The 14076-nt window shown below is 46.2% G+C and overlaps 1 protein-coding gene across 2 annotated transcripts in view; it reads left to right on the top strand.

Annotated features, from left to right (window-relative positions):
- DGKG (diacylglycerol kinase gamma) overlaps positions 1 to 14076 on the top strand; it is a 159549-nt gene that overhangs the window by 32752 nt on the left and 112721 nt on the right. For both annotated transcript variants that reach the window (XM_032875584.1, XM_032875583.1), the window contains exons 6-10: positions 1893 to 1942; positions 5171 to 5245; positions 5895 to 6017; positions 10610 to 10727; positions 12309 to 12397. In XM_032875584.1, the coding sequence (XP_032731475.1) occupies positions 1893 to 1942; positions 5171 to 5245; positions 5895 to 6017; positions 10610 to 10727; positions 12309 to 12397 (455 nt within the window). The remainder of the gene's footprint in view (positions 1 to 1892; positions 1943 to 5170; positions 5246 to 5894; positions 6018 to 10609; positions 10728 to 12308; positions 12398 to 14076) is intronic.

Below are 14076 nucleotides of genomic sequence, written 5' to 3'. Positions count from 1 at the left end.
GTTTGGCGACTCAGCCTCCTATGCTGAGTGCCTCTGACTAGGACATTCTGAAGACTCAGAGAATCAGAAGGCCGTGACCCTACTTTGAAGGAATCTTGACTCCTGGCACAATCACCCCACTGAACAAACGCAAGGTGCAGGGATGTCACAACATGTAGAAAGATGTGATGACACACAGACAACCTAACAGGAGTGTCGTGACCTGTGGGTACATGCTGAGAGGTCTAGAGTGGGTATGTGGGGGAAGGGTTAGTCAGGGAGGCCCAATGAAGGGTTCCAAGAACAGGAGGAAAATGAAGATGTGTCAGCTCTGCTCCCAACTCCGCTTACTTCTGAGATCACTAACAGGATCTCTACCTTTAAGATGAGTGAAATGTAATTTCCCAGGCCCCCAAAATGAAAATTTAGTCCTTTGCCCAAATTTCTGTCGCAGGTCTTCCTTATCCTGCATCACCTCCCTACAGCTAGAACTTGCTAAAGGATGTTTCTGAATAGCATGTTGACATTTTAGAAAAACAAATACAACAGCTTCTATAATGCTAACTACATCATAGCTTTGTTGAGGATTCCATCAGCAGTAATGATAGCGTGTACAGGACAGTGCATCGTACTTATTAAATGCCACATATAAATGTTTGTTAATGAAAGAAAGTAACAATAAATAACATCCGTTGAGTGCTTTCTCCATTCCAGGTGCCATGGGATGAGGAGTAGGGCACATGAATCTGTCTGTATAAGCTCGATCTTCCTGAAATCTTTAAAGAGGCCAAAACATTTAGATGTCACAATATTGATTTTTAAAGTGATCATAGCTGGCATAAAATTCTGAGGTTAAAGAAATGATGTTGGACTTCTTTGCTTGCTCTGGGGATGTTAAGAGAAAGAACACATCAATTTAAACTTCCCTGAATATCTTTTTTAGAGAGTGAAGTTGTCAAAACCTTCTCTTAAAACCTTTCTAAGGGGCGCCTGGGTGGCTCAGTAGGTTAAGCCTCTGCCTTCGGCTCCGGTCATGATCCCAGAGTCCTGGGATCGAGCCCCGCATTGGGCTCTCTCCTCTGTGGGAAGCCTGCTTCCTCCTCTCTCTCTGCCTGCCTCTCTGCCTACTTGTAATCTCTGTCTGTCCAATAAATAAATAAATAAATAAATCTTTAAAAAAAAAAAAAAACCTTTCTAAGTATTAAAAAGGCCAGCAAAAATATTTACCATGTATGTAGTCTTACTTGGCATGTTTCTTTTATGAACATTTTAAAGGTATTGATATATTTATTTTATACATATCTTGTAGGATATTGTATGCTTATTTATATTTCTTATACAGAACAATTAAAATTATTACAGAAAAAAAAAATTGACCGATCATTTACATACTAATCCTCATTTTAAAAAAAAAAGACCTAGGAGAAAGGGGAACCATTGTAATCTCCATCTTGCAGATAAAGAAACAAGGCCCAATGAAGTTAAATGACTTGTTTGATGCCCTTGAGGTAATAGGACAAGGCCCAGAGGCCTAAATCCACACCCCTTCTGGGTGCAGTAAAAACAGTGTCCCATTTATAGCTCCGGTGCTCGCACCAGCCGGGCACTTGTGAGCTGTGTTCCAGTGATGCTGCGAGGGTACGCACGCTCGCCAGGAATCACACCGCCACCTGGATCTCATCAGCCACGCAGTTATTGCTTAGACAGGTCGGGAAGCCAGACGGCTAGGTTCTCCTCCCTTTTTCCACGCTCCGTGTGAGAAATCAGACTCTGCACCGTGGAGGGTGGGTGAGCTGGCTGCAGGGGCCTTCGCCCCAGCGACAGAACTGAGCTAAAGACCGGCAGCATCAAAGCCCCAGCCCATCTGTGGTGCCCAGAGGACACCTCGAGCCTCACCTCTGTGTCTCTTGCAGTCATGTTTCGTCTCTATGATTCGGATGAGAACGGTCTCCTGGATCAAGCGGTAAGCTCTCATTCCAAATGTCCCTCCTGATACCAAGAAAATTGGGGGCAGAGGGGAGCAGGTGGAGGATGAGTCTAAAAACCCCCAGTTCTGATGTTAGAGAATGGCAGTGTCTTGAGATGGGCTGCAGGAATCAGGGTAGAACCCCCCACTGCTACTTCCCAGAGGGCCAGCTTGGGGGAGAACGAACTCCACCTGACGTTTTCGTTCCCGAAGCCTTGGATCCCACCATTTCAGAAGGGGAGTTGCTTTAGTATCTTACCTAGTTGAACTTCCCAGTCTTCCTCTCACACCCAGAGCAGTAGCTCAACGAGTCTGGCTCTTTCTGCTCTGAGCAAATGGTCCCGTCCCATTGTACCTGGGAAAGCCTGAGACCCGTCCCCACTCTCCCTCAGGAACAGGCAGGGATACAGCAGGGATCATGGAGTGAAAAGAGGTATGGAAGGCAGAGAGGGGAGAAGGCAAACAATCGGGCAGCTCTGCGCTCATCACTGGCAGTGTTAGAGACAGGGCTCCTTAACAGAAAGGCTGTGAGGTTGAGAGGCATGGAACGGAGTCACACCAGCCCCACGGGGAGGAAGGAAACAAGTCCACTGGACCAACGAAGTCATCCCCAAGCCCTCTAAACCCCAGGGCTCCTTTAAGGGATCCCATAGCCACAAGGCAATGCCGTGGGCTGCATCACGCCGGAGAACAACCAGAGAGTCACAGACTCGCAAGCATTTGATCAACACACGTTAATCAAGCGTCTGCCCCACGTCGAGCACTACTTCGAGCGCTGGGGCTATGTCAGTGAAGCCAACAGACACGAATCTGGGCCCTCATGAAGCTTTTGTTCTAGCACAAGCACACGCCCTACCAAGCCGAGCAAGGTACGTGTCAGAGAGAGGTGCGAGTCGGAAGGAAAATAAAGGAGGGAAAGGAAGTGTTTGAGGGAGCAGTTTAGCTAGAGGAGCCAAGGATGCTATCCCTCGGGGGATCTGTGAACAGGGACTGGAAGGAAGTGAGGGAGTGAGTCAGGGAGACATCCAGAGGAGACCCCTTCCAGGCTGAGGCAGCCCCAAGTGCGAGGGTCCAGGGGGTGCTTGGAATGTCAGCAGACGAATGAGGAGGGAACGTGATGGAACAGAAGAGCAAGGACGTCAGAGAGAGAAGTAATAGGTGAGATCAGAGAAAGAATGACCAGGAGTGGTTGTGGGGAGAGTTCACAAAACCCAGCAAGTTGTAGAGGGGATTGGAAGTTTGTCTTTTACTCTAGAGGAAGGGAGAACCACTGGAGGTTTTGAACAGAGGGGTGACACAACTTCGGTTTAACCAGATCACTTTAGCTTGCTGTGTTGCAACTAGGCTGTAGGGACTCCAGCAGGGATGCCCGTTTGGAGGCTGTTGGAATAAACAAGATAAGAGATGATGGTAACGCACACCAGAGTAGAAGCATTGCAGATGATAAGAAGTGGTTAAGTTCCAGATCTGTTGGGAAGACAATACTGGTGGATGGAAGTGAGTGTCTATAGAGAAACCTGATTCAGTTTTCCACAGAAGATCTCGGGCAGATGGATGCCCAGGATCTATGTGAACACTCTCAGGAGTGGAGAGTTCACCCTCTGCCTCAAGATGGTCGTTCCACTGTTGGGGGAACAGGTAGAGAGGGCTTCCTTCCTGCACAGAAGCCACCTCTCATCTACCAGAGAAATTCTCAGCACAAAAGAGGATTCTGTTTTCCTCTCCCTCTCCCCCAACCGAGCAGTGAGACCAAAATAGGCCAACCTTCAACCTCTCCTTCCCTACACCATTTGGCTTACTTCTGCCCCGTGTAGGTGACCAGGACAGCGGACCAGTGGAAAACCGATCCTATACCGTAGGCCTTTAAGATTTAGAAGGTACTGTCCCATCTACCCCAAGACCTTCTCTAAGCTCAAATTCCCCCAGTATTCTACACTATTTCTCATAAGGCAGGCTTAAATAACCACTCTGACCAAGCTCCGGTTTGAAAGTGCCATTCTTAAAATATGGCACAGAACTGAACCTATTCCTCCATGACTCTTTAAGTAGTCACATGTGTCCTGAACAGAATGGACATCTGGGGAACAAGTTCTTCCTAAGATCTGCCTATTCTGCTTCCTGAAAATGCCCACCGATTCACACAGACCAAGACTGAGTCAATTCTCAGTTCCTGAATCACATTGTTTTAATCAAGGACTCTTGAACCCAGCTCAATCCACCAAGCTCTTTTTTTGTTGGAAATTCTGTTGCACCCTGTCCCCACTGCTTGGCCCACTACTTTACCTCCATTTATTACCTCATCTGTGATTTTGCAATGAATTTTTTAAAATTTAAATAGAATGTAATTTTTTAAATCCCTCCTGGGTTTTTAGGTTGCTTATTTTGACCCAGCATCCTACGTGGTGGAGATAACACTTTTGAACTTGGCTTCCATTCACCAACGTGTCTCCCCAGATCAGTCTTACTATGAACATCTTCCATGGTGCCCAAGAGATACAAATGCCTCCTCAGTCTAGTGTGTTGCCATGCCACTCTTGGTGCACTGATTCATTCCCATCCAGCATTTCTGTGAGGTCTTAAAGAAAGCCTGACTTGGTACTAAACAAAAGTCTTGCTTACCAGGCAGGTGTAGCCCTTATAAATTTCCTAATCAGAGTCCTGGGCTCAGGGCTGGACAAGATGCAAAGGAAAGAGAGACGCTCAAAAGATAGAGCTAAGACCTGAGCTAGGACCAATGCAGTGGCCCTACATCCACCTGCAAATTGACCCCTGAGGGATATAGATGGATCCCAAGTTGCTAAAGCTTTGGGAATGAGGAGCAATAAAAGAGGGCGAGGAGAGAGAACTGCCTTGGTTTAGTATTTAGGAAATATTTAGGAAGCAAGAATCACAAAGGAGAAAACAGGAGTGCCTTCTTTCCTGAGAGTAACAGAATTGTGGAAGGAAGTTGAATTCAGGGGGAGTCCAAGAAGAAGACAGTGAGCTTTCTGCCTACCTGTGGCTTGCCCATGTTCTTTGTTTCTTGTGAGCGTCTACTCTCCGCAGAGCTTTGTAGTTGGGGCTAAAAAAGAGAGCAGAAACAAATGGTGAGCTCCTTAGGAAAGGCCAGTATGTTACATGGCTGCTTCTCATGCTCTGCCCTGCGCATCTTCCCACGGGGTTTGGTTTTGGGTCTTGCTCACAAAATCACATCTTCAGTGGTTCTGTTCTCTTGATGTTTTCTAGGAAATGGATCGTATTGTCAACCAGATGCTTCACATTGCCCAGTATCTGGAGTGGGATCCCACGGAGCTGAGGCCTGTAAGTTTCCAGAAGCAAGGGGAGATGTCCAAGTGAGCTTCCGAATGAAAGCAAGATAAAATGTTGACCACGCATGCGCTCCCAGACTCACCCTCTCATAGGCAGCTTCTCTGGGGTCCTATGCCTTGACCTCTGTTTTCTCTCATAGGAAAAATTGAAGACATAATTTAAATAATAATACCTAGTAGTGCTCCCTAACCTTTCCACCAGAGCTAAATTTTATAACAGAGGTTCAAGGAATTTAGAACTAGAAAGAATTTTAAAGATTTTCTCAATCACCAGATAATATTAATAGCTACATTTGGGGGCTCCTATGAGTCGGGTATTAGATGAGACATTTTCTATACCTTTTCTCATCCTCACTACACTGCTACCCACATAGCAATATTATTTTCATTTTATAGGTGAGCAAAGCCGAACCCAGAGAGTGGGGGTGGCTTGCCCAAGGCCACATAGGGCAGGGCAGGGCAGGGCATGGAACCCTGGCCTCCTCACTGCTGTTTACTCCCTCACTGCTGTGCCCACTGTAAATCAGAGCACAAAGGGGTAAAACAAAGAGGATAACACAGCAAAAGAGAAAGAAGGGGACAGAGGGAGGCAGGGAAGTGCAGGATGAAAGTGGACAATTGTTGCTCTCTGGGTTCTGCAGATACTGAAGGAGATGTTGCAGGGGATGGACTATGACCAGGACGGCTTTGTGTCTCTAGAGGAATGGGTCCATGGAGGGATGACCACCATCCCACTGCTGGTCCTGCTGGGCATGGACGACTCTGTAAGTCAGCAAGCCTGAGCTCAGAGAGCTCTTATCTTTCAGAAGCATCAGGTTCCATGTGGAAATTAACATCTATATATGGCCTTGGCTTCTGCCCTTCTCCATTGGGCACACCATAGCCTCTAGGCCAGCCGCATAGTCCTCTCTTTCCACCTGTTATATATTCATTCTGGCATATATTCATTCATCTGACTGAGAACACTGACTAAATTAAATAAAGGTACTGTTCTGAACACAGTAAGGGGATTCAAAAATAATATTCCCCTACCAGAAGCTTAGACTCAACCAGGTGGGTTGAGGGTTTGTGTGGGGGGAGTCAAGGAAGAATCCCATCTTTTCAACAGATTAGGGTAAAATATGCTAAGAGTCTTGACAAAAGAAGGAAAGGAGGAAGGGAAGGAAAGATACTGATGTGCCGCAAAGTAGAGGTTTTTCAGTGATACTCTCTTATTTAACCATCAAAACAACCAGATAAGATATATATATTTTCCCCAATTTGTATACATGGAAAACTGAAATTCTGGGCCTAGAGAGCAAAGGAAGAGACAGAATTTATTTGCACTTGACTCCAAAGATCCCATGTTTTCAAAACCTCCCACACTGAGGAGTGAGAAAGTAGGAAGAAGCCCTGGGGTCCTTTGGCCTGGTGGGAAGTACCATGTGGGAGTCTGAGGTCTCATCCTTAAGTATAAAGGTCAGGTAGAAAGCCCTTAGAGGGTGATGTTGGATCTGGTTCTCAAGGATGGGTATGATTGGCTGATGGGAAATGATAGAAGAGAAAGTTTATGACTGGGAGAAAAGCTTGGTCAAAGACCTAAATGAAAGAAAGTTCAGAGCGTATTAGAGAAACCTCCCAGTTTTACCAGAATAGGGAATACATATAGAGGCTTGATGTGAAATCCATGGTAATATACGCCGCATCTGAGCTAGTCTGCTTATTTCGCAAGGGAAATAGCTTCCATACACAAAGGAAAGATAAGAACTAGATGGTGGTAAATGCTTGATGTCACTAAATGGTGGACTGTTGCACAGGTTGTGGACAACACCTCTTTGAGATTACAGAAATGCCATAGAGAGGAAGTTCAGTTGGGTTAGCCTCTCGCTGGCTGCCATTGCCCATAATGTCTCCATCTGACCGCTCTGCAGTTAAGAACTGCTGTTCAGAAGCTGAGCCTCCGTTCCCAACACTCAAGAACGAAAGAATCCTGTAGTCATCTCAGTATGTCCAGCACTTCCCAAGTGCTAAGAAGAAATCAAGGAACCAGGAACTACACAACTTCTGCCTTCTTATTCCTTAAGACCCAAGAAGTCAGAGCTGGAAATGATGTTGGTGATCCACACATTAGTCTCTTCCTTTTACAAACTGAGGGCCAGAGAAGTAAAGGGACTTGCCCTCAGGCACACCCAGTTAATACCAGAGGCCAACCGCCATATTCTGGAAGAGCACGCGCCTCATTCAGTGATTCCTTACCAAGAACCTATCATATGTAAGAACCCACCTGAGCTAGGGTATGGTGGGCTCAGATAAGGAAGGCACGGTTTCTGCTATCGGTACTTGAATCAAAGTGGAAGTTCCAGCATTCCTGGTTTTTTCCCTGAAACGTGAGAATGGAGGTGAGACATTTTAACCACAAGGAAGCAATTTCTATTTCCTATTCTGTTTTGGACTTGCTAAGTCCAAGGCAGCATACAACTCTTTTCATGGAGGGGATCTACTCTCATATGGCTGGAGGAGGGAGAGAGAGTCTATTTCTTCAACATTACCCCTGATGTCTCCCCCAAATGCCAAACCAGCCTTGTAGAAGACCGTAATGTACATCAATAAAGGGGCAAACAAAAGCAAATGTGAATGTAGCTTTTATTAATCAAAAGTCTTAAGTGCGTATTTAAAAATATGCACTAAATTGTAAGTTTTTACATTTAATATTCAAGATTCTAGAATAAGCATCCCTCAGTGGCTTAAAAAATCACATAGCCCCTTTAGTTTTTTCAAAACCCACATGGGGGCCACTAAAAAGTCAGGAGATCTCTGAATGGCACAAATGCAGAGGAGAAATGGTCTGCCTCCCGGATACCAGGCTGGCACTGGGGAGGTGACGCCCACACCCCGCAGACTCCGTTGTGCGGAAATGAAAGGGCCACATGGTGGCGCTATAACCCAAGCAGAAATGTTATTTCAACCTTCACCTGGGTCCTTTTTCTTCTAACCCCACATCCACGAAAATAGTATCTGAGAAAACAAAACCAGCTGATTGAGTTAATAAAGGGATTTTCAGGTAAAATGACAGCTCTGTAGGGTAGATGAAGAAGCCATGCTGAAGACTGCTGTGATTTCCCTTCTGTCCATAAAGGAAAACCCTAGAATGTGTAGGTAGGGGGAGGGATGAAAGGAGCATAGACTCAGGCCAGCAAGACCAAGTTATTAAATCAGTCGCTTGTTATTTTATAGTCTTGGACTATTTATATAACTTCTCCAGGACCCTCTTTCTTCATTTCTGGGATAGGCATAAATCTACCTCCTTACAAACACTCTACTTACTTTGTGTTCCCCAGTGTCTAACACGGAGAGAAACTTAATAAAAGTTTTAATTCACGATGTGGTAAGCACTGGATTAGGAGCTTGACTTACGTTTTTTCACTTGATTCTTACAGACATCCTCTGGATGTTTATCAAGTGAATGGATGAATCAATCTTTCCCTAAATCATTTAATCAATCAATAAATCTGTTTACTAAAGTGGAAACCATTAAACAAAAAGCTATAATTCTATAGAACTCAGATCTTTAAAGAAGCAGTGTTTTGAGGCAGTAAGAAGAAAAATGCTTAGCCCTTCCCCGGGGTGGGGACCGGCATTCAGAAGAGCAGATGGCACTTCCTAGAGACCATGAGGAGACCAGTCTGGGCACAGGAACGAATCTGGCTGCCGTGACCAGCCCAAACCAGAGGTGTGCAGAAGTAGGAACTGGGTGTGAGTCCAGCATGGTCTCTATGTCAGTGCCCCCCACCTGATTCCAGTAGTTCTTACTCCCTTAAGACCAGCCCAAGGATGTTAGTCTTTTGATGGAGCCCAGGACAAAAAGTTCAGGGACAGCATACACGGAGGCATGTTCCTGAAGCCACAGCCTCCCATGAGGCTGTGCTCCCAGAGCTAGAAGTTGGAAGATCTAATGGCACTTAGCAATATGGTTTTTAAGACACTGAGGGCTGCTTTCTTCAGAATTTTGAATATCAGGTGTAAAAAATTTATAATTTAGTGCCTGTGTAAAAATAAATGCATTAGACTTTTCGATTAATAGAAGTTACATTCACATTTGCTTTTGTTTGCCCCTTTACCATTGTAAATTACGGTCTTCTAGGAGGCTGGTTTAGCATTTGGGGGAGACATTGGGTGTAATGTTGAAGATAGTTATTCTCTCTCCCTCCTGCAGCCATAGGAAAGTGGATTCCCCTCTCATATGTGGTTGTAGGAGGCTTGGCTTCATTCGTGGTTAAGGATGAATTTGCTTCTGGGCCAAGTCAGGAGGAAGTGGTTTAACCCTCTCTCTATTTCTCTTTACTATTTTATCTGTGTACAGAAAGTTGAAAGAAGTGTATTGTTTTTGCTAAATGACTTTCTCCTGATTACAAAACTGGTACAATCTCACTGTAGAAGATTTGGAAAACATTTTTTTTGGAAAAAACGGTAAGGAGAAATTAGAGATTAAAATACCTCTGTGGTACTGCTAACAGTAGCTAATCTCTGTTAACAGTTCAGTGACTTTTCTTCCCATCTTAGATCTTGTGTAAAACTGAGATTATAATACATCATCAAATTTGCATTCACTTAGCATTGTATCATGAGCACATTCCAATGCCATTAGATAATCTTCTTAGTATCTTTTTGATGGTCCATTAACAATAAATCCAACTAACCTTCGGAAAATTTTTTGCGACCTTCAGGGTATTTCCATTTTTTCATTTTTTTTAAACAGTGCTGGATTAAACACTTGGAAGAGCACAAAAATGTTCATCTGACTTTCAAAAATTATTTTTTGAGGGGGTGCCTGGGGGGCTCAGTTGGTTAAGTGGTCAGCTCTTGATTTCGGCTCAAGTCATGATCTCAGGTTCCTGGCACCAAGCTCCACTTTGGGCTTTCTGCTCAGGAGTCTGCTTCTCCCTCTCCCTCTATCCCTGACCCCCCCACTTCAAATAAATAAATCAATTTTTTTAAAAATTATTTCTTTAGGATAGAACCCAAGAAGCAGAATTTGTAAGTCAAAAGCTATAAACATTTAAAGGATGATGATGGACAGATGGATGGATAGACCAACAGACGATGGATAAGGAATTTGTTCTGACTTACCCTTCTGCCAGCCACATAGGAGAGGTCTTCTTTTATTCCCACTCAGATGTTCCTGATTTTTAATATTTGCTAATTCTAGAAACTAAGTATTTTGTCTTGATTTGCACTTCTTTTGAAAGAGTCCCTAAAACAGTTAAACGACTCTCTTGTATTCCACATATGAGTAGAGTCTTTTTAGAAAAAAAGAGAAACGTCCAGGAGCCACCCCCCACCAGCCTGCTCAGCATCTCCCTTGCTTGTACCTGTGCAGGGCTCCAAGGGGGACGGGAGGCATGCCTGGACCATGAAGCACTTCAAGAAACCCACCTACTGCAACTTCTGCCACATCATGCTGATGGGTGTTCGGAAGCAAGGCCTCTGCTGCATCTGTGAGTCAGCTTCCTTCAAACCCCTTGCCCCGGGAATGGCCCTGCTCTGCACATACCTGAGCCATTCTTTGGGACAGTCTAGGGATTGCTACTTCTAGCTTGAAGGACCCCACAGTGGGAAATAAAGCAAGAGCTCTCTGTCCTCTTTTTGCATTACCCATGTGAAATGGACAACCGCTGTCCTGTCATTGGAATTCTGCCAAGGGCCACTGAGCCCTGGGGGGGAAAAAAATGATTCACATTCACACATCATTTTGAAACATCTCACACTCATTTTAGTTGGGTTTTGCTAGAGAATGTTTATTTTGCTGAAGCTGGAGGTATTTCTTAATAAATAAGATAAAACTACTATATAAATGCAATGGAAATTAAAACTCTGTTGTTTCTCTTTATGATCCATTTAGTAAAGTAAGAAAGGAGAGGAGGAAAGAAAGCTCAGTGAGAAAGGAGGGAAGGAGACCAGAAAGGAGAACCGGAGAAAGATGGAAGGGGAGGAAGGAGAAGGGGTGATGTAGGAAGGAGAGTGGAGATAGGGAGCAGGGGGAGAGGAGGAGAGGCTACAGCACACAAAGGCTTTATAGGGCCAAGGGGCTGTGGCACAGAGTCCCACCAGCTACCTTACCACAGAGGCAGCAAACACTCTGCCAGGACCCACCAGGCCCTGGTGAGCTGCGGCTGTAGGAGAGCCCCTGGGTGCAGGTCAGGCCACTGAACGTTTATCCAAGCCTGCACACATGAGCTAGTCAGCAAGTGACGTAGCCACAGAAGTCACCTGAGCAGGGCTGGGCCCCAGGCCTAACAAGAGCAAGCACCAGTGGGAGAGTAAAGGGGCCCCCCATCCCTCCAGCACCCAGTCACGTCCAGCCCTCACGCACATTCCTCTTATAGAAGAACCCAGTCTCATTCCTGGTAGGTTCAAGGCCTGTGGGCCTTCCTGTTTGCATAGTAAGAAGAAGTGGTAACAACACAATAATAATTTATGGAAGAGCTATTCTGACACACACAACGCTATAAAAACTATCTCATCTGATGCTGTGAAAGCCTTGCAAAGAGAAAGAGAGCCCATTTTATCCCAATTTTATAGAAAACACTGAATTTCAGAGACAGGAAGAAAGTTACCCACGATCATGTGTGCTGTGACCAATGGCAGAGCCAGAGTTCGGGCCCAGGCCTGCCTAATTCCAAAGTGAGGAACACCCCTGGTCTTTCCATTTCCTCCCCAGAATGCATGGCATTGGTTGTACTGAGCAGGTTACACTTCCCTTAAGTGGAACGTGGTTTTCTGGGGATGTTTTCTTCCTGCATTCATGCTCTGCAGAGGCAGTGTGGTGGGGTAGAGGGTACAGAAACATGTCTGGGAGAGAACTATGGACTCTCCTCCCACTGAGCAACTGGAGGCAATTTCAAATTTCCATTTGGAAAGCCAGTGCCCATAGGTCCCCTGCCTCTGACCGGTCACCCAGAGGGAGGCACAGAACTCGGTTGGAGTGGAGGTGGTGGGCAGATGGCTGGACCTTCCTAGGTAGCCACTCACAAGCACTTTCTTTCTTTCTATCTTTCTTTTTTTTTTCTTTTTTCCAGACTGCAAGTACACTGTCCATGAACGCTGTGTCTCCAAAAACATTCCTGGATGTGTCAAAACATACTCAAAAACCAAAAGGGGTGGTGAGGTTAGTGATCTCTCTTGCCTTGTTCTACTGCATGCTGCATCCCAGGCAACATGTCCATTACCACAGACTCGTGGGCGGGAAGCTTTCTCGGGTCCCTGCTCTGCCTCGGGGACAACCCTTAAATCATCCTGTTCATCCATCAACCCATCAGCATCTCCCCAGTGCCCACCATGTGCCAAGCACTGTGCTAGGGGGTCCCCAGTTTACAAGATGGTCCCCAGCTTGTGCTGTCTTGTGGGAGAGCCACAGACATGTAAGCAAAGTATAAGCAAGTGAGATGTAGGATAACAGTAGGGCTGTGTGGGACAGACAGTGGAGACACCAGGGAGGAGGCTGGGGAAGGTTCCACAGAAGAAGTGGCATTTGAGTTGTGCCTTGAGCCCAAATTGGGAGGACTTCACAAGGCATCAGGGAGGACAAGGCACCCCAGGCCGAAGAAGCCTTGAGTGCAAGGCATGGAGACGTGGTCTAGTCTAGGATCTGTACTTAGTCTGGTGTAACTGGGACAGAGGATGCTTAAAGGGAAGTGACAGGAGATGTCCTCCAGAAGTGGTAGGTCTGGCCTGGGGAAGTTCTGGCGAGGCCAGCTGAGGCGTCAGAAAGGCATCTCCTGCACAGCAAAGAGGCCTCTGCAGAGTTGTAACCCCCTGAAGAGACACGAAGAGATGATTAGGTTTGCGAATTAGGTTAACTGCTCTGACCATGAGGCAGGAGAGAGATCAGAGGGGGGAACAGAGCTTCTCCAACAGTTCAGGCAAGAGGCAGTGCCACACCAAGGGCCTGCCTCGGGGGGAAGGGGGTCCTGTACTCACCATGCTTAATACACTCACGTTGACAACAGCAAACGTGGCAGTGGCAGTGTCTGTGTTGAGGGTCCCCCGGCCATGCTGTTGCATATTTTGGTTGTCTCCTGGCTGAGGTAGAGGAGAGGAGGGGAGAGTTGGAGACATAATCTGGAGGTAGCACTCGGACTTGGTGATGGGGATGTAGTGGATGGGAGTGAGGAAGAGGTTAGGAATGGCTCCCAGGTTTTGAACTTGGCCATTGGGTGGTGCCATTCACAGAGTCTGGAAATAGGCTCTCCTTAAAATGAGCAGGGGAGGAGCACTCTTGCGTCCATTCAACCTGAGTGAGGAGATGATTAGTGGCAGGGAGTGGCATCCAGCCCTCCACAGGACTCCTGAGGGAGAAGGGTGATCCAGGACACGCGTGCATGCCTCATGAGACGCTGCATGGTCTCTTGTCTATGCCTGCACCACGCCCATACACACCACATTTCATGTCCATACCTTTCACCAGGATGCACCACATACTTCCTGGGCTCAGGCCCTAAGCCTACATCTGGCCATTTGCACACATGCCACAGAGGGAGACCGCTCATGGGCCAGCAGAACACATTCTTAACCTTCTGAGTCTTCAGGGGTAACCCAGGTCCTTCGCCATCCTCTTCTGGTCCCAGAAGAGGATGGAGAAGGCAACACGGTGGTAGGACACAGCCATGGACTTGGAGTCAGAAGACCTGGCCATGAGTCCCTACTTGGCCACTTACTAGCCTGGGAACCTACGACCGGTCACTTAACCTCTTTGAGGCCTCATGTTTTTTCTCTGCAAAATGAAGATAACCAGAATCTCAGAGCAAATTCAATGCAACCACATAGGTGACAAATTGATCAGCAAAC

The sequence above is a fragment of the Lontra canadensis genome, unplaced genomic scaffold (assembly GCF_010015895.1).
Source record: "Lontra canadensis isolate GAN:19392208 unplaced genomic scaffold, GSC_riverotter_1.0 scaffold56, whole genome shotgun sequence".
Taxonomy (NCBI): domain Eukaryota; kingdom Metazoa; phylum Chordata; class Mammalia; order Carnivora; family Mustelidae; genus Lontra; species Lontra canadensis.
This window is presented reverse-complemented; position numbering and strand designations above follow the sequence as displayed.